The 25662-nt window shown below is 41.2% G+C and overlaps 1 protein-coding gene across 6 annotated transcripts in view; it reads right to left on the minus strand.

The window, feature by feature from the left end:
• Positions 1-25662, minus strand: part of HECTD4 (HECT domain E3 ubiquitin protein ligase 4) — a 198932-nt gene that overhangs the window by 65628 nt on the left and 107642 nt on the right. For all 6 annotated transcript variants that reach the window (XM_082417362.1, XM_082417360.1, XM_082417361.1 and 3 more), the window contains 21 exons: positions 25385-25548; positions 24566-24799; positions 23370-23562; positions 23072-23176; positions 22504-22592; positions 21944-22119; positions 19610-19745; positions 19375-19516; positions 19119-19285; positions 16715-16861; positions 15846-16030; positions 13739-13892; positions 12557-12837; positions 12136-12325; positions 11062-11143; positions 9530-9732; positions 8692-8827; positions 7699-7881; positions 7074-7238; positions 6508-6677; positions 5484-5599 (listed from right to left, as the gene is read on the minus strand). In XM_082417362.1, coding sequence (XP_082273488.1) covers positions 5484-5599; positions 6508-6677; positions 7074-7238; positions 7699-7881; positions 8692-8827; positions 9530-9732; positions 11062-11143; positions 12136-12325; positions 12557-12837; positions 13739-13892; positions 15846-16030; positions 16715-16861; positions 19119-19285; positions 19375-19516; positions 19610-19745; positions 21944-22119; positions 22504-22592; positions 23072-23176; positions 23370-23562; positions 24566-24799; positions 25385-25548 — 3418 coding nt within the window. The remainder of the gene's footprint in view (positions 1-5483; positions 5600-6507; positions 6678-7073; positions 7239-7698; positions 7882-8691; positions 8828-9529; positions 9733-11061; positions 11144-12135; positions 12326-12556; positions 12838-13738; positions 13893-15845; positions 16031-16714; positions 16862-19118; positions 19286-19374; positions 19517-19609; positions 19746-21943; positions 22120-22503; positions 22593-23071; positions 23177-23369; positions 23563-24565; positions 24800-25384; positions 25549-25662) is intronic.

The raw sequence follows: 25662 nt of genomic DNA on the forward strand, positions 1-25662 counted from the left end.
GGAGATACTTCAATGCAGATAGGTGGAATCAGACCAAATAATAAGGGAAAAGCAATTCTTAGGAAGAAGAAAGGGAGTGGGGGCTGTTTGGCAGAGTTGAGGCATGTCTACCATGAAGTAGGCTTAACGTAAGAGGAGATTTTTATAGCATCTAGTATGAGAATAAAAAGCTCCTATGCTGGGCTTCCCTGGTGGCGCAGTGGTTGAGAATCTGCCTGCCAATGCAGGGGACACGGGTTCGAGCCCTGGTCTGGGAAGATCCCACATGCCGCGGAGCAACTAGGCCTGTGAGCCACAATTACTGAGCCTGTGCGTCTGGAGCCTGTGCTCCGCAAGAAGAGAGGCCGCGATAGTGAGAGGCCCGCGCACCGCGATGAAGAGTGGCCCCCACTTGCCACAACTAGAGAAAGCCCTCGCACAGAAATGAAGACCCAACACAGCTATAAATAAATAAATAAATAAATAAATAAATTAAAAAAAAAAAAAAAAAGCTCCTATGCTACAAATTCAAGAAAGAAAAGGCTGATTGTATTGTACTTTAGCCATAGTAACAAGTAACTGCCAGACCTGGCTGTAAATTCATTCCAATCTATAAATGACAACTTAACAGCAGTAACAGCACTTAGGAAAGCCAGCCTCTCAGTGACAGCTCTATGCGCCTGACAATCAGCCACTCAAATCGGGGCTTCAGGAAGGTAACTGTGATGACAACGGGAAAATACAAAGTGCAAGAAGGAAAAGTTTGGAGAATAATGCAGATGCCTAAACACGAGATAAAAAGCACCCGACTTAAAGAGCTGGTAGTGGAGATGAACAGGAAAGAGATAAATTTCAGGAGCATTTCAAAGGAAGAATCAGATATGGCAACTGATTGGATGTGGAAGGACTCAGTGTCTGAGGGTCAGCAATAGCCCAAGCATAACCAAGAATAAGGAATTCAGAAAGGAGAGTGGATTCCAGAGTAAATGATGACTTTGGGTTTAAATGCGGTATATTCATGAGGCTGGGGCTCGCGGGGGGTTCCTTCTATGAAAAATAGCTACCAGGCCTGAACCTCAAGAGAAGGACTGCCCCCAGCAGAAGCCATGAAAGCACAAGAAGGGCAGATAAAGCAAAGAAGGTGGGTCAAGGCAAAACTTAGAGCAGTTTCTTCAAGTGAGCTGTGAGGGCCACTTGCATCACAACTGCCCAGGCCCACCCTTGACTTCTGACTTTTTGGTGGATCTTGGAAAGCATTTTAAACGTGCCTCCCAGAGATTCTTACAAACTTTCCAAGTGTGAGAACCTCTGGCTCAGGGAATGTGTACATTTAGGAAGGAGGGAGAAGAGGAAATCTGAGAGATTCTGCCTTTTGTAAGAGTATAAAAAAAAAGTTGAGAACTTTTTCAGTTTCTATGTGTCTTTTCTTCAGTTTCACAATCTGTTTCCTATGCTGTTTCAACCAAGGGATCCAGTTGACTCCTCAGGAATATTTCTTTCTTTCTTCTTCTTTTTTTTTAGTATTTATTTATTTATTTGGCTGCGTCAGGTCTTAGTTGCGGCATGCAGCATCTTCGTTGCCGCGTGCAGGATCTTCGTTACAGCTGCGGGATCTTTAGTTGCAGCATGTGGGATCTAGTTCCCTGACAAGGGATCGAACCCAGACCCCCTGCATTGGGAGCCCAGAGTCTTAGACACTGGACCACCAGGGAAGTCCCCAGGAATATTTCTTTATGAGAAAAAGCTCTGTAGTGTTATCTTCCTAGACCAAACGGAGTTAGGTACTCTTTTCTTTGTGTTAGAGAAGCTATAAAATTTAGCTAAGAGTGAGTTAACATTACAATGGCCAAGTCCGTGGCTTAATTCATCCCAGATGAAGTAAAATAATAAAAGGAATTCATTGAAAATTTTTTCATTTTAGAGAATCAATATATTATCGCATATACATTTTATGACACTTTCGTATATGAAATTTGAAAATCTTGATACATTAAAAAATAAAAATCAGGGACTTCCTTCGTGGTGCAGTGGTTAAGAATCCACTTGCCAATGCAGGGTACACGGGTTCGAGCCCTGGTCTGGGAAGATCCCACATGCTGCAAAGCAACTAAGCCCGAGCGCCACAACCACTGAGCCGGCGCTCTAGAGCCTGCGAGCCACAACTACTGGGCCTGTGTGCCACAACTACTGAAGCCCGCACACCTAGAGCTTGTGCTCCACAACAAGAGAAGCCACCGCAATGAGAAGCCTGCGTACTGCAATGAAGAGTAGCCCCCGCTCATGGCAACTAGAGAAAGCCTATGCGCAGCAACAAAGACCCAACGCAGCCAAAAAAAATAAAATTAAATTTAAAAATTTATTAAATAAATAAATAAATAAATAAATAAATAATCAAAGAACTCTTTCTCTTCTACCCACCACTTGGGATCTCATTTATTAAACAGCATTTCTTTTGAGCACAGGCTATGACTCCCTAGCAGGCTATAAGAATCCACTACTGGGGCTTCCCTGGTGGCGGAGTGGTTAAGAATATGCCTGCCAATGCAGGGGACATGGGTTCAAGCCCTGGTCCGGTAAGATCCCACATGCCGCGGAGCAACTAAGCCCATGCGCCACAGCTACTGAGCCTGTGCTCTAGAGCCAGTGAGCCACAACTACTGAAGCCCGTGCGCCTGGAGCCCGTGCTCCGCAACAAGAGAAGCCACCGCAATGAGAAGCCCGTGTACCGCAACGAAGACTAGCCCCCACTCGCCCCAGCTAGAGAAAGCCCACGTGCAGCAACGAAGACCCAACACAGCCAAAAATAAAAACAAATAAATAAATTAATTTAAAAAAAAAAAGAATCCACTACTGTGTTGAAAAGTAATTCAGATATAGGTTGTTTTTTTTTTTTTGCTGCATTGGGTCTTCGTTGCTGTGCACCAGCTTTCTCTAGTTGCGGCAAGCGGAGGCTACTCTTTGTTGCGGTGTGCGATCTTCTCATTGTGGCGGCTTCTCTTGCTTTGGAGCACAGGCTCTAGGCGCGTGGACCTCAGTAGTTGTGGCACACGGGCTCAGTAGTTGTGGCTCGCGGGCTCTAGAGCACAGGCTCAGTAGTTGTGGCGCACTGGCTTAGTTTCTCTGGGGCATGTGGGATCTTCCCAGACCAGGGCTCGAACCCATGTCCCCTGCCTTGGCAGGCGGATTCTTAACCACTGCGCTACCAGTGAAGCCCTGTTTTTGTTTTTTTATAAATACAGGTAAATGACTCAGCAATCAGCAAACTTGGATACCAACATTTAACCTCAGAGCTCTTTCTGATAATCTAATAAATGAGTTATTAAGGACTGTTATACTTGACATAGGACAGTATTTTAGAATATAAATCGCTGTGTATAAGCTCATAGTCTTCTCTTTTGTAGCAATTAATAAGAACTTCCCCCACGTTTCTTTCCAACTCTTTCTTACCACAGGGTTCTTTTCCACAGAAAAAAATGGGTTAGTGGGTTATTATTAAAACCATTTGCTCTAAATTATTATGATTCCTGGCTTGTACATTAAGTACCAAAGTTAATTTCACAGAGTAAAACCCCTTTATTCCATAAAATGTATAAAAGATACCCAGAAAGAGTCCTATAGAATAGTAAGTGATTCATTCAGCAAGTTATATGCTTGCTAAAATCAGTCAAATAAGTCTTAGGATGCAACCTAAGCCAAGAATATTGAAAGCAGAGGCAGGGAACTACATACCACAAGTACAAAAGTAAATTATAAGCAAGTATTTAGCATAAGTAATTTCACCCAAGAAGCCGAGCACGCAAGCTCCTTTTCTTTTGTTCTTTTTCCCTTTTCTTGGGGTCTCTCTGAGGTTTTTTTTTTAATATTTTATTTATTTATTTATTTATTTGGTTGCACGAGGCCTTAGCTGTGGCAGGCAGCATCCTTAGTTGCGGCACATGTGCTCCTTAGTTGCAGCTCACTGGCTCTTTAGTTGTGGCAGGACAACTCTTAGTTGTGGCATGCATATGGGATCTAGTTCCCTGACCAGGGATTGAACCCAGGCCCCCTGCATTGGGAGCATGGAGTCTTAACCACTGCGCCACCATGGAAGTCCCTCTCTGAGGTTTTTTTAACAGTTGCTGACTCCACAGAACCATGCTTGTTAAGGCAAGGAGATTTGGGAAGTAAAACAGATACAGAATGAAGACAAATTAAAAAGCAAAAACAAACCAAGAGAAATCACTGCCACATGAAAAAGGACAAAAATTTAAGGACAGAAAAGAGATTAGAGAGTTACTGAAAAAAAGCAAACAGCATGAGACACAGTAAATAATATAGATAACAAAAATGACCAAAAAACAAAAAAAAGGATAAAACTAAAACCATTAGGGAAGGTAAGGATATCCACTTCTTCCTTACAGTTTATGAAAATGCTAGTACTACAGCATTGGAGAACTGCTAATCTAATTGTGAACAATTACATTTAGAGTCCTACTATGTCCTTGGGGATAAAGGGTAAATTTTCACTTTAAAAACACCCAGGCCAACTATCAATTTACAGGAAATTTGAGGACAAAAGGACACATTAAATGACACCACAGGATATAATCAGCAAAATCCAGACTGTGGGAAACTCTTCAACAAATAAGTTGCAAGGGAAGAAAAGATACTGAGGGGAATTTTTTTTAAAAAGAGATTTAAAAGACAGCAATGAATTATATAATAGATGAACTTTATTTGGATCCTGATTCAAATAAACAAATGTAAGAACAAGTATTACTTTATGAGAACTTTAGAAAGTTGAATATTGACTAGATATTTAATAATATTAAAGAATTATTGTAAATTTTTTAGATGTGATACTGATATTGTGGTTATTTTAAGAGTCCTTATTTTTGAAACACATACTAAAATATTTATGTTTAAAATAAAGGAATATCTAAAAATCTGCTTAAAAATAATCCAGGATGGTGCAGCGTAGATGAAACAGGATTGGCTATATGTTGATAACTGTTGAAACTAGATGATGGAAACGTGAGGGTTCATTATACGAAAAAAGTCTTTCTATTCTTGTATTTGTTCGAACTTTTCCATAAACACACACACACAGACACAGAGGAACACACACACACACACAAAGATGGATGTTAGTGTAAATTCTTGATTCTGAATTCAAATGTGGCCAATGATAATAGTCAGAAAGTAGCTGCAGCTCTAAGGACAGCTCATACATAATTCTAACTGAGAAATAAAGGCAACTAATTAATATGAATGGTGAAAAGAAAACACTCTGACATAGTGGTCCTAAAGTTAAATTGAAAAATGCTGATTTCCTAGTTGGCATATACTGAAGGTTTTTATTTACATTTCTAGATCTGAAATGAAAGTAAATTGTGGTAAGTGTTGTGTTTATAGTTCAGCTGTTGGATGTGTACATGAAAACAGTTAACATTCCATTATCAAATTATAAATGTGCTGACAAAACTTAACACAATAGGGTAGAAAGGAAAGTAACAGGTACTTACCAGCACTGCATTCCTGGGCTACTAGGTTGAGAACTTCAACAGCTGCTGGACACTGCTGTATGAATTCTTCACAAAATAAGCTGTCTTCTAAAAGCTGGGCCATGACCAGGCATGCTCTTAATGTTAAAAGATTTACAATATTTCAAAGTCATCAATGGTCATTCTCTAAAAAGTCAACTGTGAAAAACATTTCAATCAATTTTATCCTCTAATTTAAACAAGGTTCAAACTCCCCATTCCTCTTGCTTTTTTTCTGAGCTGGACTGGCTGGGAAGTACGTAACTTCTCTTTTCCCCGCATAGTAACTGCTGACACTGCATGCACAATCGGAAAAGGGAAAAATGGCTGCCATCTCCCTAAATGAAGTCACCAAGTGCCAGGAGAGAAATCAGCACCATCTCATAACAGCTCTTCCTAACCTGAGCTCCACGGGCAATATTAATGTTCTGGGAACAAGAGAGGTCCAAACGCTTGGGAAATCTGTATGCTGATCTCTCTCACCTGATTCAAAACACATATTAGAACTTTCTGATAAGTTTCATTGTCAAAAGAAACTTGTTGTTGTTTAATTGTAAATAAACGTATTTTCTTTCCAACTCCAACACTTGTGAGCATTCCCTCATTTTCTCCTCAGCAGTTTGGAAAGCAGATGGACCAGATAGGTACTAATGTGGTCCGAACCACTTTACAAAAGGCAAAGCTGCAGAAGAATTCCTGTGACAGGACAAAGTTCTTTAACCAAAGCAAATCAGTGGAGCCTTATGTATGTGCTCTATATATCAATCATAGTTAGTTTATTTACTTTCTTAGGGAAACAGCTAAACTTTATTTCAAAGTGCAGAAACTGGGGAATGCAACAAAAACCACAGTAAACATAGCACAAGAGGATGGTTTCTGTTACTCAGTTTGGCATGAAGTTCATGCTGCAGACCCACTAAGCCTGGAGCAGAGGGGCCCATGGAAGACCCCTGTCTCTGTGCCTGCACCACCTCAGCACATGAGGGGATCTTTGGAGGGGGCTCACCTTGTTCTTATTTCAGCCAGGAGCCGAACGACTGCCATCACAGGAGCTGACCCATCTCCTGTTGCAGGAAGTGAGGTATGAATAGACAGACTTCCCTCCTGAGGAAGCAACATGGACTGGACTGCCTGTACTACCTTCTCAGTAATGGACAGTTTATGAAGAGGCAATGCCTGATGGCGGTGGGGGAAGGGGCATGGCAAAAAGTTAAATTCAAGTAGTTAGTTTATAAGAAATGAGGGTGTTATTATCATCTGGAGTTAATTCTCAAAATTTCAGTTAAAAAGAATCAAATCACCATACAGAATTGCAAGCTAGACCCAAACAATTAAACATACAATACACTGTGGAATATTCCAAACCAAAGAAATTAATTTTGTCATCTAGGTAAAAATTTCCACACAAATGTTACTATTAAATGATTATGCCCAATAGGTAAATACACGTCACAAGTAAAATTTAAGAAAACCAAGTATTTGTGCTTCTGTACTGTGTATGTGCATATTACTCATGACAGTACGGTTACCATCTGCAGTAACATTTTAAGATGCATTTAAAAATCACCTTACCTCTGATCTTGGAACACAAAGTCTAGACAATGGAATAGTCAGTGTGTCTGATGCTTGCGACGTCTTTCTACAGTCTATGGGTGGGAATTTGACTGTAGCTATACCTTCCTGTTCATTGATAGAAGCCACTGCTCCGACGCTTCCTGATATTCCTCTACCTAAAACCTAGAGACACAGAGGGATTAGCACTACCTACCAGCTCTGATGGTGTGAGCAATTATCTGATGTGACAAGTGGGAAGAGGAAATTTACAGCTGTCATTACCGGCATTACAGTAATAGTTTCTTATAACGCAGATACCAAGCCCTGAACATGAGTTAAAATAATAGGTCCTAAAACCTTACATCAAGGTGATCACAGTATGATACAAATTCAAACTTGCAATTCTAAAATATTGCCAATATTAACACCACCACAGGACACAAGTATTGTAGTTAACATTACACGGTATTGTACTAATATCTGACTAATCTGCAGGTGGATTAGAAGTCATGAGTTTCTTAGCTTAAAGGAACAAGGATTTTTGTCCAACTGGGTGGATGATACTTGTCTTAGAGATGAGCAATTAATCAATGGACTTATATACAGCGGAAAGCGATGACTTGGGAAAATGGTGGCTGGTTACCTGAACCTCAGACCCTATCTTGATTGTCTCTTTGAAGCCTCCAAGTGCACACAGTGCAGCGACAGCCTGGCGGGCGATTCTCTGAAGTTTGGCGAGTTTTCTGCCACTACTGCTGCCATTTTCCAGAATGCTTTCTGCATATTTCCCCAATTGTGGAATGTACATCAGCGCACGAGACAGAACCTAAATGTAAGAAGCAGCCCATGCAGTGGGAGATAAAGCTCTGGTTGTTTTGATGCTAAGCATGATGCAGTGTCTACAACAGTGCCTAGGTCCCAAGTGCTAAAGGAACTCTGGATATGGGAGGGATGAAATAATTATCAGGTATGACCACTGACATTCTTGGCATATTTGCCTTATGTGATTGGACAGAACTGGAAATACACAACCTCAAAATATGGGAGAATCAAACACTGTTAATAAAACCCCTAAACTAAAGCAAAAATTTATCTGCAGGAAAACCTTAACAGCATACTGCCTACATCTCAACACCCAAGTATCTTTAGTATCTTTAGTTATAAGGTGTTCACATCACGAATGACTGGGAAAAGGGAAATTGATTACCAAACCCTAGTTTTCAGGAAACTGAACTATTGTTTGTAAAGATGAATTACTGACAGAGCATTCAGGGAGTGTAAATCACACAGAGGCCTCCTTAGGACTTAGTAAGTACACTTAACAAATCCAATAAACCAAGGCTGCATGATTTCCTAATGTTAGTACCAATCGAATACAAGTAAGAAGGAGAAACAAGGAGTGCCATTCTTTTCCTGAGAACACTAGCCTGCCTTCTGTGAAATCAGAACTGGCAGTGAAAGGAGATGTGGGTTAACAGAGTTGAAGCTACTGAATCAAAGCAAATTTCAGGGGAAACACAGTTAACAAGTATATCTGGCCAGTTTGGGAACTCTCTCTTTGTTAGAATGTCCTTTGCTAGAACAGAACATTAACTTCTGTCTTGTTTCCTCTTTTAAGCAGCAACAGCGTACTAGCCTTCTCTGCTGTCGTGGTCCATATCTGAGCAGCATTTGACTCAGGCGCCATCAGCAAGCTGTGAAGCAAGGCGATCACTTCTGCAGCCATGCTGTTTGCCACATGCCCACTGATGAAAGGTCGGACAGGGTCGGTCCTGCAAGTGTCAACAGGGAAAAGTGTCAGTGTCCAGTGATGGTGAATAAGGCAGACGAGTGGCTTCAGGCTTGGCACCAGATGCAAACATTTTCTAGTTATAAATACTGGAAAAAGTGGGTTTCGGTGACTCCCATTCTTTCTGGTAACTGAAGAAGCCTTGGAAACAATGGACCCCAAACCTTTAACTGTATAAACCATCGTGATCAAGGAAAGGACCTACACTACATCTGCCTCTGGCTGGCAAGCACAGAACCTCACACAAACTTCCCAGGGGCAACACGCATTTATCCTTCCTCCAACTAGAAAGAAGCTTCTGTGTACAGCTGGGATGGTGACAAGTATTGTTTGGATGAAGTAAAGGCAGCAAGGACAGAGTTTACTATTTCTACTACTCAAAAAAACTATAGCTGGTGCTCCTGGTGGTGGCCTTTCTCAGAAAAACAATCCTCCAGCCACAGATGTCCACTCAGCCTGGAGGGCCTCCCTATTCATCCCTCACAACCTCAGATCCACCTGGATGGTCACCACTTTCTAACTTGACTTTGAGAACAACTACTCCAACGGATGGGTATTTTAAGCCCTCAGATCTCATTTCCAGCAGGTCAAGGGGAGGATATAAAATTAAAACCCTCGAAACAAATCCTTTACAAAGTAAGTCTGAGAAGAGTGCAGACAACTTCCACCCTGTGAAAGGTTTTACCTGGCAAGTTCAGAGTTCCTCTCTCGGCAAATGGAAGTTTGGGCGGTTTTCTTCTTGTCCCCTGTGGACAGTCCACTCACAGTCTCTGGGTTGAGCGACTCCACGGGTGGCCCGACGCTGACGATGAGGCCTGACTGTGCCCACTTGGTTGCTTTTCGCAGAGCAGCTGCCGCCTCTTCTGTAATCACCTCACAGCAGCCACCCTGGGGATCAGATTGAAGACATTCATGATATTCTTTTCGCTCTTCTCAGCACTATACTTTAAAAAATCTGTTTCCCCTAATCCAGGCTCATTTTTATAAATTCATATATTAAAATATTATATGTAGAAAGTTAAATCTCCACAAACATCCTTTGTCCTCACCCAGTCAGAGATCACTGTTAGTCCTCTGGAATTTTTTCCATGCAGATTCTGACATACATAATCATAGGCCACGCTACACAGTTTTCATTTCTTTTTTATCAGTTATCAAAACATCATGAATTTTTATAATTGATATGAACCTGATACCATAAAATATCATGAATATCCATGTCTATATATTTAGACCTACCTGATTTTTTTTTTATTTTATTATTTATTTTTATTTATTTATTTATTTATGGCTGTGCTGGGTCTTCGTTCCTGTGTGAGGGCTTTCTCTAGTTGTGGCAAGCGGGGGCCACTCTTCATCGCGGTGCACGGGCCTCTCACTATCGCGGCCTCTCTTGTTGCGGAGCACAGGCTCCAGATGTGCAGGCTCAGTAATTGTGGCTCACGGGCCTAGTTGCTCTGCGGCATGTGGGATCTTCCCAGACCAGGGCTCAAACCCGTGTCCCCTGCATTGGCAGGCAGATTCTCAACCACTGCACCACCAGGGAAGCTCCTACCTGATTATTTTTATAGCTGTACAGTATTTCATTATATGAATGTAATAATTTCTTTAACAAATCCCCTATTTATGGGTACACAGATTCTACTTTGTTTTTTACAAACAGAACTGCCAAGGACAGGCTTGTCTCTGGATACTTGAAGATGCCTATTTACCCTCACCTTGGCAATAATGGGTACCATCGATCTTAACATTATCAGTGCGACAGGTAAAAATGATACACTACTGTTGTTTTATTACTCCCCTTTAATTATTTATCATGTAATCTGTGAGCCTGAGCATATTTTTATATTTTCATGGGCTTTTTTGTCTTTATTTCTTATTATCTATTATTATTACTCTTTTAACCTTTCACCGTATGGTCACTTTTTTTTTTTTTTTGATTACTTTTAAAGAATTTTTAGGCTGTAGAACTTTCTTAACAGAGCTAAGAAAATTTCTAGGTCAAAACCAAGAGTTCTCTTCTACATTTTAACGTTAATGATACATTGATTTTGACTAGTTCTCTTGAAAATGGCCTCAGTTAAGCCACTGTCTTCAATTTCTCACCCTGTGGTAACTTGAAATTTTTTTTAAAAATTTCTCCTGACAACCTGAAGCCTGGCACATGTTCTTTGACTGTGGGTCTTGGCGGAGCAGCCTCCTCCATATTGGGGTTACCTTTGTCATGTCTCGGTCCATTTTCACGACCTTCTCCATGTTGGCACCAGTACCAAGTCGGAAGGGCCGTCCTTCTGAGCTACTAAAATGGGAAGGTAGAGAGAGGCAATGATTTTACAGGCATGGTCACAGGTTGGGGAGGCCTCAGTGAGTGATCTAAATCCCAAAGTGAGGGGATTTTAACAACAGCCTGGATTGCTGCCTTGGTGTGAATGACTGGATCTTCCTTTCTAATAATTCAGCTCCCCCTGCCTCCTAAACCTGGCTCTCAAAAAAATCTTTCACCAAATTTGTACTATGACGTTTCACAGTGCCCAGGAATGTTCCTTGGAAGTTTCTTCATCTATGTGCTGACTTGCCCTGACCCCGCTTAGTCTATGCCAACAGCCTAGTAGTGCTTTCGGTTGCCATGATGGCAGACAAGGGATCCAATTATGAGGATGACACCATCATTCAATCATTTATTTGAAGAGAGGACTCTTCCATCTGAGACATAAACACCTCTCCTAAATTCCCTTGTGCTCTGTGGGACCTTCTTGTTGTCCTGGATTCCAGTGACAGGGCCCGGTAGATTTGTAATCTTTGGACAGTAATTATATATTTTTACTTCCTTGTTGAGCAATCATACCATTCATCCTTCGATTAAATAAAGCTATAAAAAAGTTTCTTATTTCTTCACCTCACAGTCAATGGTATCCCTAAATTTACTGATGGCTGAAGGATGCCAAAAACTGAAAACCAAGCTGCATTATTCCTTCTCAAAGCCCAGGTCACACTATAGACTCCCCGTAGGACACAAATGATACATTCTCAACAGGATTTTCACTCTGTTGGGTCTGGAGAGACAGTACCAAGTTGTGGTTAAAAGTTTGGGTTCTGCGTCAGAGGGACCTGCATTTATATTTCAGCTCTGCCTCACTTTCTCCGTATGTAATGACAGGGATGATAGTAACATTGATTACCTCTTAGGGGTGTTAAGAGGTCTGAGACAGTTGATACCTGCAAGGGGCTTACTCAGCACAGTGCCTGCGACATGGCTAGTGCTTGATGGCATGTAGCTATTGCAATCATCACCTTAGTAATGGTTGGAGAACTTCATGGGATGACTGGTCTTCCCGCTTATGGATAAAGATAGAGAGCTTGCCATCCACTGCTTCACTCTCTTCTCCAGGGTCTTTATCTCCTTTTAAGGAACTCTTGGGGCTGGTTTTTGTCAACGTGGTGTCAGGTTCGGAAGCGGTTGGAGAAAGGACTGTCTGACATCCTTTAAGCAAACAGAAAAATTGCGAAGTTGTTTGTGCGGCTCCCCTGTATAAGGAAAGCACTGGCTTTGGAATCTCTCTTCCTCCCTCTCTCCCGCTCTGTCCCTTCTCCGCTCTCTCTCCCTTTTATCACAGGAAGCACAGCTGCAGTTGTGGACAAGGGAAAGCTCGGTCTGACCGTCCACAGGAAGTGAGCGCCTCAGTGCCATTCTTCCATCCAGGAGGCTACTCACCTGGGACCACGTAATCTGCTAGCTTTGCTAAGAGCAACGAGGCGATCTTGGATGCTGGGTCGCTGGGATCCTCTTGCTCGCTGTTTAGGGAGGGGACAGAGTAGCTCCAGGGTGGGAGCTCCACATTCCCACAGTCTTCTACGCTCATCAGCGGGAGTGCCGCCCGGCACAGCTGAAGAATGATAAGAACCAGCTTTGGGGATGGGCGTTGGTCAAGCAGCAGGGAGAGGAGTTTGGACACACAAGCTGGCTGGCTCAGGATGGCTTTACCTATGTGACTCCTGCAAAAGGAGGAAGAAAAGGTCCACAATGCTGAGAATGTTATCTACAGAAATTCAGAAGCAAAAGTTCCCTAAATGAGGTTAAACAAACTGATGACTTCATATTTAATGAGGAAGACACAGATTTGGCAATATGTTTTTATGAAGGAGAATTAAGGGTTTTTGTAAACATCTGATGAAAGCTCATAATTGACCAACAATACTTTAAAAGATTTTTGAATATTTTCTGATACCTGATGTTTATTTAATTGAGATCCTATGGTTCAGCACGATTTACAGAACACCAAGACTTAGAAACCCAAGCTAGGAGGCTTTTAGTTTAGTCTTTTATTCCTTTTTAAGAAGTGCTTCAAGACCAAAGAGATCATACAGTGTTGTACTGACCTCAAGAGTCTGGGATCTGCCACAGCTGAACCTGTTACATTTCAGCAGAAACCAAAGAATAAGCAGCCTTATGTGGACAAGCTTTTGTGAGCCTCACAGCTCACACGTGATTAAACCTCCACAGAATATCTTCTTTTTAAAGACACAGCATGAGAAGGCGAATTAATTACAGGTCCTGGCTGATTATTCTTTAATCTTGCTATAATGAAGGTAAAGATGTTTGGTTACTGAATGCAATCGTATTGACTCAAAAGGCTAGCAGCTGTTGCCAGTAAAGTATTGAAGCAAATGATAATATGTTATTTTATGATGTAGATATTGACCTAAATAATTTTCTTATTTTGGAACTAAATGCTATTTTTCAATGACTTCATCCTCTACTGTTTTTCTTGACGCAAGAGCATATCAGGATGGCCTAGTAAGTTAGATGTTTCTAAAGACAACCACCCGCAAAGGAAGCCAAATCACTCAGAGGAAAAGCCACCTCCTCCCACAGCTCCAGCTGGGCCTTCCTTACCTCGAGAGGTCATTGAGAAGACTCAGGACGTCCTGGAGGGCATCATTCCCGGCGGCCTGGTTGCCGCAGCACTCTGTCGCTCGGGCGAGGTGGTTGGTGAGAAGGCTGGACACCTGACGGGCCAGACCTGAGTGCACAGCCTCTGTGGAGCCGCCTTCAGAGTTCAAGAAAGAAGAAGCGCGGTGAAAACCCCAGGAAGGCATGGCGAGTCTGCAGGTGTGGCGAGCCTGCATTAAAGCCCTCCCTTTGCCCAATGTTTCTTTAACCTGTTCAGTACTTCATTAGCCATCCAATTAGTGTCTCCTCATTAGATAACAACTGCACGTAAACAAGGTAACAGTAACTTGAAAAATGATTCAGTGTTGGGGAAAGACATTCCTCTTAATTAAAACTGAATATAATTAATCCACACAAAACCCAGAAACACACTTTGATTGACAGGCAAGAATCACCATTTTACTGTGACAGAAACATCTTGATATATATATATATATTTTTTTTAGTGAGGTACAGTTGATATACAATATAAGTTACAGGTGTATAATATAGTGACTCGTAATTTTTAAAGGTTGTACTCTATTTATAGTTATTATATAATATTGGCTATATTCCCTATGTTGTACAATATACCCTTGTAGCTTATTTTATACACAATCGTTTGTACTGCTTACTCCCCTACCCCTATAGTGCCCCTCCCCGCCCCTCTCCCCACTGGTAACCACTAGCTTGCCCTCTATATCTGCAAGTCTGTTTCTTTTTTGGAAAACACCTTGATGTTTAACTCACACCCTACCTCTTCTCAAACATAATAAAAGACCTTTTTTGGTCTTTCCATTTTCACTGTAGTTCCAGAGCCTTCCCCAAACATCTCTCGTAAAAGCCACAAGAATTATTTGCCATTTACTGTTCATTCTGCCTGGAAGTCTTCTTTATCCTTCAAGAAGAACTCCCATGTCACCTTCTTTGGGAAGCTTTGCCTGATCCCTAGCACAGCTGGTCTGTAGGGACCTCTATGCTCCCATAGCACTCTGTGTGCACCTTGATCATGGCATTGATTGCACGGTAATTATTTGTTCATTGGTCTATTTCCCCCACTGGACCATATTTTTTAAGGTGAGAAACAATGCCTTATTCATCTTATGCCTGGCTCTCAGGACAATAAAACGCACAGTGAATGAATAAATAAACAAGCTATATACCTGGGATACTATGGAGAAGTTATCCTTCAAGTTTACTTTTTAAATTGGATTGGTGACTGAAAATATAATCTGGAAATAGCACCTCAAAAGTGCAACTGAAAAATCATTGCATAAAAATATTTATTCGGACACCATTAGCAGTGTTGACAAAAAGGAAATGAAAGATGTCTTCAATTTCCTGGGGTTACTGTACTCCTTCAGGTGGTTATCGTTCCTCCCCACCCCCTCAGCTTTACTGAGGTATGATTAGCAAATAAAAATTGCATATATTCAGATTGTAGAACGTGAATTTTTTAAAAGGTGTACAACGTGATGATTTAATACGCATATACATTGTGAAATGATTACCACAATCAAGTTAGTGAATACATCCATCACCTCCCATAGTTATCTTTCTGTGTGTGGGGGAGGGGATAAGAACACAAGATTAATTCTCTCAGCAACTTTCAAGTATAAATAAAGTATTATTAATTCTAATCACAATGCTGTACATTAGATCTCCAGAACTTATTCATCTTATAACTGAAAGTTTGTTCCTTTGAACAACATCTCCCCATTTGCCCCTGCCCCCTAACCGTGGCAACCACTGTTCTACTGTTTTATGAGTTTGGCTTTTTTAGATTCCACATATAAGTGAGATGGCTGCAGTATTTGTCTTTCTGTGTCTGGCTTATTTCACTTAGCGTAATGCCCTCCAGGTTAGGATACTGTTTACTGTCATAGAGTAGTGATAAATTTTCATAGAACCATGCCGATGAAGAGGCTCCCATGAAATCATAATTGATTCAACCAATCTACTTATGTAATTTAATATAGCTTTTCTTTCCCCCATCCAGCACAAATACTTAATACATAAACACATCAATAGAAGAAATCAATGAGCTCTAGAAAGGAATCCTGTTTCTCACCTTCTTCTTTTTCCCATTCAACGCAGCGGTTGGCAAGCACCTGGAAGGCTGCCCAGGCCATGGTGGCCACCTTCTGCTTCTTGGTTTGTTTCTCACTGGAGCTGGACTCAGTCTGACTGCTCAAGCTACACAGTCGATCCATGAGCTGAACAAGGCCACTGCGCACCAGGCACTTCTCTTCACTCCTGGGCCAGGCACAAAGGGTTGAATGAAAGAAATATAACTGACCAGCCCTTAGGAACTTCTCACTTAAGATTCAGGTTATCAAAGGGCTATAAAACATGTCGGTATAGTTCCTTGTCCATAACTTAGGATACCAATGTATAACTCAACATAGAAATTTTTTAGAATGAGTATTTTCCTTCATACGTAATGAACTTCAAGTTCTGGTTAGTTCGTATAGAAGAGCAAAGTAAAAGTCGATGGAATCAACACAAGGTTACCATAATAGAAAAAAACTACACATTTTATCATAAGGGGATTCAAAGAATGACTTCATGAATTCTTGACATCTTCAAACTATTAATCAAGTAACTAAGAGAGGAAATAAATGTGCAAAGGCAAAAAATTTTGCTCAATACATAAGTAATTTCCTAGGGAACTATTTCTTTCCTTCAAACTTCTCCATTTTGACAATGTAATATAATCCCTAATGCGGATCCACATTTGATCATGCAGGAACTCAACAATAAGGAATTTACATAGTAACTTTAAGTGTCTGTCAGGAGACAAGCTCATTTAATCAGAGTGATAGTGTCACTGGATAATCAAAACCAAAAAATCCAATTTTTTTAATTAAAAAATATTTCTATTTAATCAACTACACTGTGGTGTACCTTACTAACAATAAAAAGCATTTCCTTGCTTACCTGGTGTAAGGTATAGTACATAAGAGTCCGATGCTATTTGCACAAGCAATAGGGTAACGGGCGCACAAAGACACAACAGAGGTCATGGTCTCGCCGAAGGCTTCCTGGACCTGCTCGACCATCCCACCACAGGTTAGTTCTTCAATTCTAGGGAACAGAACCAAAGCTCAGACTTCCTCAACCATGTCAAGAACGGCAATAGTGAACACAAGAGCAAGAGAGTTCTTCTGAGAAACCCAAGAGTGTCTAGATGAATCCAGAACTGAAGGAATCTTGGAGATCAGTGTTTCCCAAACTTCAGGATCACAGAAGGTTGTTGGAAGGGATTTCTAAGTGTGCCTCAAAGACAATGCCCACACTCAAGAAAAGTCTGGGAGGGCTTCTGGCGCAGTGGTTAAGAATCCACCTGCCAATGCAGTGGACACGGGTTCGACCCCTGGCCCGGGAAGATCCCACATGCCACGGAGCAGCTAAGCCTGTGCGCCACAACTACTGAGCCCGCGCTCTAGAGCCTGTGTGCCACAACTTCTGAAGCCCGTGCGCCTAGAGCGCGTGCTCCGCAACAAAAGAAGACACCGCAATGAGAAGCCTGCGCACTGCAACGAAGAGTAGCCCCCGCTCGCCACAACTACAGAAAGCCCGTGCGCAGCAACGAAGACCCAACACAACCAAAAAAAAAGAGCAAAGTCTGGGAAATCCCACGTTAGGTAAAGGTAAGTAGGGTTCCTCACTGCAGGACTACTCAGAACCTTTTAAGGTTAAAGTCTTTCATATCTCTAGCAGCAAGAGAATGGCACCCAACATTTCCCAAACTTATTTAACAATGAAACCATTCATTTGAGGCATGGCTACGACATTCCATGCAGCACTGAATACTGTAAATGCAATTGCACTAATGAGAAAACCAAGACACAAATAGATTAGCGAAGCGTCCTTTGCAAGTTCGTACTCTGATTATGAGCAGAATATGAGAATCTTGTTGGGAAATAAGACTTACCCAGTGTAAAAACACAACCTGGGATAGATTCTATGGCAATTAATGCTGGCTGAAAACTGGAACTATCGGATTTATCTACAAAGATATACAACATAATATTGTTTATAATAGTAAAAATAAATAAAAACTAAGGTTTAAAAATAGGAAATTGGCTTAAAAAAGGTCCAGGGATATGATGCAGTGCTATCCGAGCACTAAAAACATTACAGGAGATCACTACGGTTAGACTAAAGACTGAACAAATACACTAAAACATTAACAGGTTTTATTTTAAGATGCTGGATTTACAGGTGATTTTTATTTTATACTTTGGGATTTTCTGCATTTTTTTTAGATGTCTGACACATGGCATTAATAATGTCATGAGGGAAATGTAATGAGGGAAAAAGGAATAATGCTGCCAGTGTTACAGAGAAACTACTCTGGAAGTAAGCTGTGGCAGTCACTAGTGTTACTCACTACGCCTTCTGGGCACCGCTGCGGTTGGGTGGGCATGTGACTAGTCTGGCCAACAAGCCAGAGCTCTGACAAGGGCCCTGAAAGCTTTCGAGATGGTGGTCTCCTCCTCTGTCCTGAGCTCTCTGTGATTACCATGAGCCAAGACAGACCTGCAATGGATGTGAGCAAGAACTAAAATTTTGTTTTTTCTGCAGCGAAGAGCAGCCCCCGCTCGATGCAACTAGAGAAAGCCTGTGCGCAGAAATGAAGACCCAACGCAGCCAAAAATAAATAGATAAATTCAAAAAAAAAGAAATTTGATCTAGTAAAAATAAGCACCAAAAATATAGGGATATAAGGTTGTTGACTGCAGCACTATTGTTAATGCAAAAGGAAACCAAAACAGAAAGAAGGAAGAAAGGAAGGGTGGAAGAAAGGAAGCAGAGGGAAAGTGAAAGAGAGAAAGAAACAATAAATGAACCTATGTGTACATCAGTAGCGGATGAGTTACATAAAATATAACCATCTTTACAACGGAGGTCCATGAAGTTCTTAAAAGCTATAATGCAGATCTATACATATTAACATGAAAAGACACAGATATCCAAGATATATTGAGGAAAACAACTGATTACAGTAAGGCCTGTGTAATATAATCTGAATTGAGTTTTTAAAAAATCATACACATACACACTTAAGCATACAAAGAGAATGAAATAGCTATTATGTATGCGTAGTTGATACAACAAGCTCTTACAGAGTGGAATTTAGGAAGGGAAGGTGAGTAAGGAGACTTTTACTTTCTGTTATATGCACTGAATTTTTAAAATTAAATCCTGTACCAGTTTTATTAAAGTATATTATTTTATGGGAAAACATTAAAATCTAAGATCTTGCCCCAAGAGTAATCTCTGGAATGGCTTTCGCCCATTCCAGACAGGACGGTATAAACTAACAGAAACAACTGACCTGGGTCCTCCCTGAAGGACCATCGTCACCGGACCCACAAGATGTGTCACTCCCCCGACTCGCACGGCAGCCGTCAGCAATTCCCGCATGTGCACCAGCGCCTGCTTGCGAGTGTTTCCCCGCCGCCACCTTGTCTGCGCAGCCAAAAGAAAGCTGCTGCTGGACACCTGAAACGCATGAAAAGGAAGTACACCTGACTCCTGCTGTCACACGACCCCTCGCGCTATCCACCTGTGGTCGGCAAAACGTGACGTACAGCTTGGTCAGGGTTGGTGCCGATGAAAGCAAACAGCTGCCCCAGCAGGACGCTGTAGGTGGGCTTGTCCCTGCTGTCCTCGATGGCCAATGACTGCAGGAGCGTGAAGGAGCTGCTGCGGTGGCTGGTCACGTGGCGCCGCCTACAGCCAAACAAGAAAGCCGCTCAGGGAGTGTGTTGTGATGACAGCGTTCAGCCGCAGGTGGGAATCCGACCTTGGCCATTAGCTATTTACCTCTGATTTGCTCTAGTAAATTCCAAATCTTCATTACCAATCATTTCCAGGTCAGAAGGAGCCGACATGCTGCGAAGAAAAACAGGCTGCCGCACAGCATGAGATATCACCTTTGTTTCAGAGGCTGATTTACAAGCTGCAACAGAAAGGAAGAAGAACGTTGACATATCTGCTATCCTATTTGTAAGGATGGCAGCAACAGCGAAAAGTAACAAGGAACCACCAAACTGTCTAAGAGTATCTTTGCTTTCCAGTTCAGCCACCCAACCAGCTAGCATGGCACACAGATGATTTTTAGGCCAATTTTTTTTTTTTGGGGGGTGGGGGGCGCCGTACCACACAGCTTGTGAGATCTTAGTTCTCCAACCAGGGACTGAACCCGGGCCTTCAGCAATGAAAGTGCGGAGTCCTAACCACTGGAGCGCCAGGGAATTCCCTAGGCCAATTTTTTAAAACCTTGAATATTGAGGTTTAAAACCTTGAATATCAAGGTTAAAAATTACTTTATCTTGAAAAACTAAACTCTTTTTATCAAATTGGGTTTCCAAAGAAAGGCTGAAAAATTCATTTAATTTTGTAAACCATCAGTGTTAACTTTAATATTAAGCATTCCAAAAAGCAAGAGAGGACAGAGAAAGTAATTTCTGGAAGCAAAAAATCTTAATTCAAATAAATCCAGATCTTTTTTTTTTTTAGATATGGCCTTTGTTCCCCCTTTAATCCTGGATTTATTTAGCTGACTTACTGCCATTTGGTGATACCTCTGCTTTGATCATAGTTAATGTGAGTAAATATCACACTTTAGCTAGAATCTGACCAGCCCTTCCTATAAGACATATACTCCTATCAAGGAAATAGTTGTTTTGTAAAAGAACACTTTACTGGAAGCAGACAAAACTGCATGTGAAGATAGGCTAAGAAAAAAAGATGTTAAGAAAGTTGAGGTCATTTTGAATCTGTCTTAAAAATGGTTAGATAGCTTCAATCTAAAAAAATTATAACTTTTGAAGACACTATCTCTTAGGAAACTACTGGTTCATCATCTCTGATGCCAAAAGCCTCTTGGAAAGCACCACCAGCCTTACTGAGTGGGTAAGTCTTTTATGGGACCTTTAATGAACACGGGCTACTGTGGCCAGGGACATGGTGTAGCTGACCATCTTAGCATGTGATCATACTGCACACCTGGCATGCTTCCCCTGCTGCAGGGGGACCCTATTACTGGGGTCAGAAACCTGGGAGTCATCCTAGACTTCTCTCCCTAGTGAGAGGAGCCCTGGGCAATCAGATGGGATGAAAACAGTTCACTTGCTCCATAGTGTCCATCGGGCAATGGGTCTAGACAACATGGAGTCTTTCATTTAAGAACATGTTTATGACTTGTTCTCTCAGGATAATAATTAACACTTGCTATTATGGGCTCTGCCCAGTGTTGTGGATCTGGCTTGAGTAAGAAGACTCGTTGATTTCCCTGAGAAATGCGTTTTCAAGCTAGCAATTAAAATGTGACCAGGAGGGCTTCCCTGGTGGCGCAGTGGTTAAGAATCTGCCTGCCAATGCAGGGAACACGGGTTCGAGCCCTGGTCCAGGAAGATCCCACATGCCACGGAGCAACTAAGCCCGTGCGCCACAACTACTGAGCCTGCACTCCAGAGCCCGCGAGCCACAACTACTGAAGCCTGCGTGCCTAGAGCCCGTGCTCCGCAACAAGAGAAGCCACCGCAATGAGAAGCCCACACACCACAATGAAGAGTAGCCCTTGCTCGCTGCAACTAGAGAAAGCCCACGCACAGCAACGAAGACCCAATGCAGCCAAAAATAAGTAAATAAAATAAATTAATTTTTTAAAAAATGTGACCAGGAAAAAAATTAATAGTGGAAATTCATGCTAGAAGGTTCCACATAATTACTAAAGAGGAAATGCAAACTCAGCTTCAAGAGAAAAATATGATGCATTCCAGGATTCACAATGTTGACTAATTATATGTTACTATGAAAACGACAATCCATAATCTAAAAATGAGGGGCACTGGGATCATAAAAATACATGTCACTGGGCTCCTTAGATGCTTCCCCTCAAGACTAAACAAGGCAGATGACGAGGCACCCCTCATGTTCAGATGACTCACAAAACACCACATGAATTCAATGAAAAGTACTTCTTGGCTGGAAAAAGTAAAAGGCAAAATAAAAAAGTTGAAATTTCCTTTTTTTCCTTTCTACGAGTACACAAGAGTGATTTTCTTTTCTTTTTGTTTTTTTTCAAAGCAGCTGATGTATGTTTTATGAACAGACTAGCGCAGACAGCCTTGCAGGGCTGGCTGTCAGCAGTACCCGGTGTTTCTGCGGGGGTCCCTGAGATGCTTCTTGTGAGGCCGGACTGGGCCGCAATGGTGACGTGCAGCAACAGCTCAGCTCGGTTCATTAGACTCTTCACTAACGTCTTCGTTTTAGCCAGTGGGTGCGAGGGTTTCTGAATAAGAGAATTCACTTCTTGTAGGAACTTCTCCCTATAAAGAAAGACTGATGTGCATTTAGTTGTCCTCTGGTTTACCAAAACTAAAGTGTTTAATTACAAAGGCTATGAGAAGATAGAGGGGAACCTAAGCAAAAGTAACCTGATAAATATTGCTCGCCTTCCCCCTTCCCCATCCGAGGAGAGCAGTGCTATAAACTGGCCAGTTTTAGTTCCTTTTGCCCAGTTTCAAGTGCCTATATGCTAACTTTTGAAGGCTAAAATCAAAATTTCCAAATACCAAATAAGTTCCAACTCTAAAATATTTAGTTGAATGCACAATATTTTTTAAAATATCTGTTAAGAGATGAGATCTTTGCATTTTGTTTTGAGCATCAAGGTGATATATTAGCTTTACACAGTTACTAACATCACTAACCTCAGAGATAGGACCATGTTTTCAAGATCATTTCCATCAAAGGAGACTTCCTTCATTGAACACAAAAGTTCAAGTTCTTTCATTTTGTTCTAAAGAAGGAAAAGTCAAGAAAAGATGGTATGCAGAATCTGCAAAAACCGAGTTTTACTGTACATGTTAAAAGGAACAGAAAATTTCAGGGAAAAAACCCACCTTTGGTCCATATTTCTACACCAGAAGCACGTTTGTAAGTTACTATTTGATATTTTAATGATTAAAAATGGCAATGACTACTTTCTGGGGATTTCTTCAGTGCTTATAACTTTTTTTTTTTTTTTAAAGGCTTGAAAGCAGAATTTGATAATGATGATAACTGCTTTATAAAACTATTAATCAATTAAATAACGAGTAACTTTTTCTTTGTATCACTGACATGCTGATCTAATCAAACTTATTTAACCCTTTTTAAACAATGGGTATGTTTTGAGGTATGCAACATTTTAAAAATGATGTTATCTCTACGCACACAGTATATACCATTGTACTACAAATAGCAATGCCCCAGTGATGAGTCATACAGCTTGCTCACCTCATTAAAATGGTAATCATAGAAGAAAGGCATGTTGTTCTCCAGTTTCCCCTGCGTGGCATCATCAACCTCACTTTGCCATTTCTGTTCCAATTCTGCAACACTCTGACACATTAAAATATAAAACAACGTGAAACTAGATGCAAAATAAAAACAAATGCAATCTGTAAATTCAGAAATTTTAGTCGCAATAATCTTTTTAAAATTCAGATCACTTTTTAAACTTCATTAAATTTCCAGGAAAGAAGTCATTTCCCACAGTTATAAGAGACATCTAAATGTTTTAACTTTCACTTACCTGCAGCTGTCTCTCCATGGCATTGAGTTTCTTAAATGTCTCTCCCATGATTTTACACAATAAATCATATTCCTCAGCATGTTCTTCTTGATACTGGAAATTTATTAGGGACTGCAGTGCATCAACCAAGTTCAAGTGCTTAATGACACATGATACCACCATTTCCTCCATCACGTCTGGCTGGATTACTTCTCTGCGATCACAAGGGAAACCAGTCAGCTATATGACTAGTATTGGTAAGGGCTCAACTTACCAATACTGTATTTTATAGATGGAAGAATGTACGCTTTGATTTAAGTATGTTAAATATTCACCACACTTTCTTTATTACAAGTTGGCAATAATTTGATATATTTAACTGATAAAACTGACATTGGCCGATGAAGCTGAAAATCAAAATTAAACAGACTTCATTTTCTATGATTTGTATATTTTGAGCTGGTGTTATATTAGAGCTGGAATAGGTCTGAGGTTAATAAAAGATCTGTGGCACGATTTATCTGCCAATTAATTTTATGCAGTATTATGGCTGGTAGTATTTTGGGCGTATGGATGTTGGGCTGAAAACAATGGTGCTTTTGTATTTTTTCATGTTAAATTTCATCTATTCTTTAAATTCTTCTCTCTGAAATGGCCAATCTTGCCTCAGAAGGCAGAGCAGAGGCCTGCAAAACAGACTTAACTTTAAGCTAGAATACCACAAAGACATTGGTAACTGCAAGACCTCACATTCTAGATTAAAGATTACCATCTCTCCAGACGCTGAAAATAAAGAAATGTCTTTAGACCCTATGGAAACCAAAGTTGATGACTACCTTCAAGTAGAAGGTCAAACTACCTGAGAAAAACCTAGAACTTGTCAAATGTTAGCATGCATCAGAATCATATGGAAAACCTGTCAAAACACAGATTACTACTAGGCCCCATCCTCAGAGGTTCTGATTCAGCAGGTGTGAAATGGGGCCCAAGAACTGACAAGTTCTCAGGCGATACTAACGTTGCTGACTGAGAGCCCCCGCTTTGAACCCACCGACCTGGAACACCACCTGGGGGTACTCTCCAGAGCACCTGGTTAACATTCGTCAAGTACATGTAAAATGAAAGGTTCATCTGCTAGACTACAAGAAGAAACATACTCCCTTCACTTGTTTAAACATTTTTTCATTGGGAAAATAAAGTGCTGTATAGCAACATACTTTATACTTGGTCTAAATTGAGGTCTGGCACGCCCAGAAATTTCCCTGAGCTTTATCATGATTCCTGGAGGCAGCCTGATCCGGGGCAGGTCAAAGTAGTTTCCAACAGGAGGCACGAGGATGTCAGAGGGGTAAGTGAATTCTCTGTCTTCCTCGATGGTCAGAGGCAGTGGAGACGGGCTTGGAGTAAGGGCAGGGGAGATCACACCATTGGCCTCCACCTGCCACTGGCACCTGAACATAAAGAAGAAGAGATTCTTCACTTCCTCTTCTATCTGGAAAGCTACTTGAAGTTTGCAGATATATCGATATTCAACATTTGAAGGATCACATTATGTATTAAGTATTTATTCATCAAACCTCCTCCAGAGGCTAAAGAAAAATGAGCATTATATGAAATCTTTGGGACTCTACCTCCTCCCCAACATTTTATTATGAAAACTTTTAAATATACAGAAAAGTTGGAAGAATTACACAGTTAACACTCATATACCCACAGCCAAGATTCTAGAAGGAACATTTTGCTATGTTTGCTTTATTGTCCATCTTCCCATCCTTTTGGGGATCCTTTAATTTAATTATACAGTATTTGGGTTGGAGAAAAGCTTACACAGTTCAAGGGTGTAATTTCAAACTTAGTAAAGTAAGGGCCACAAGGCACTTTGATGTAATTTTCATCTTATTTCTTAGACACAGTGATACCCATGGGATTGGCAGGCAGTAGGCACAATCAGCTGGGAAATGTACTAAAAGTAGTTTTCCACATAAAGTCCTTTTTCCTTTGCGAGCAAAACTAGTCCAATTTGAGCCTTTTCTTACCTTTGTAAAAGTTTGGACCGCAGCAGCTCCTGACAGGCTTCTTCTTCTTTGGTAATTTCTGGTCCGTTGTATAGGATTCTTAACATGGAACAAGCTAACACAGACAGACCTAAAGCCAGGTCTACCAGAAAAGGTAAGCCTCCCGACACATCCTCTGAAGACTCCTACAACGCAGACAGGGCAAACCAGACTGGTCAGTTACACGGAGGAGCGCTTCACCTGCGCCGCACCACACTGCACTGTCCCCAACCACAGGGGCTCATGGAGCAGTGTCAAGT

This window comes from Balaenoptera physalus (assembly GCF_965194825.1).
Source record: "Balaenoptera physalus genome assembly, chromosome: 12".
Lineage (NCBI taxonomy): Eukaryota > Metazoa > Chordata > Mammalia > Artiodactyla > Balaenopteridae > Balaenoptera > Balaenoptera physalus.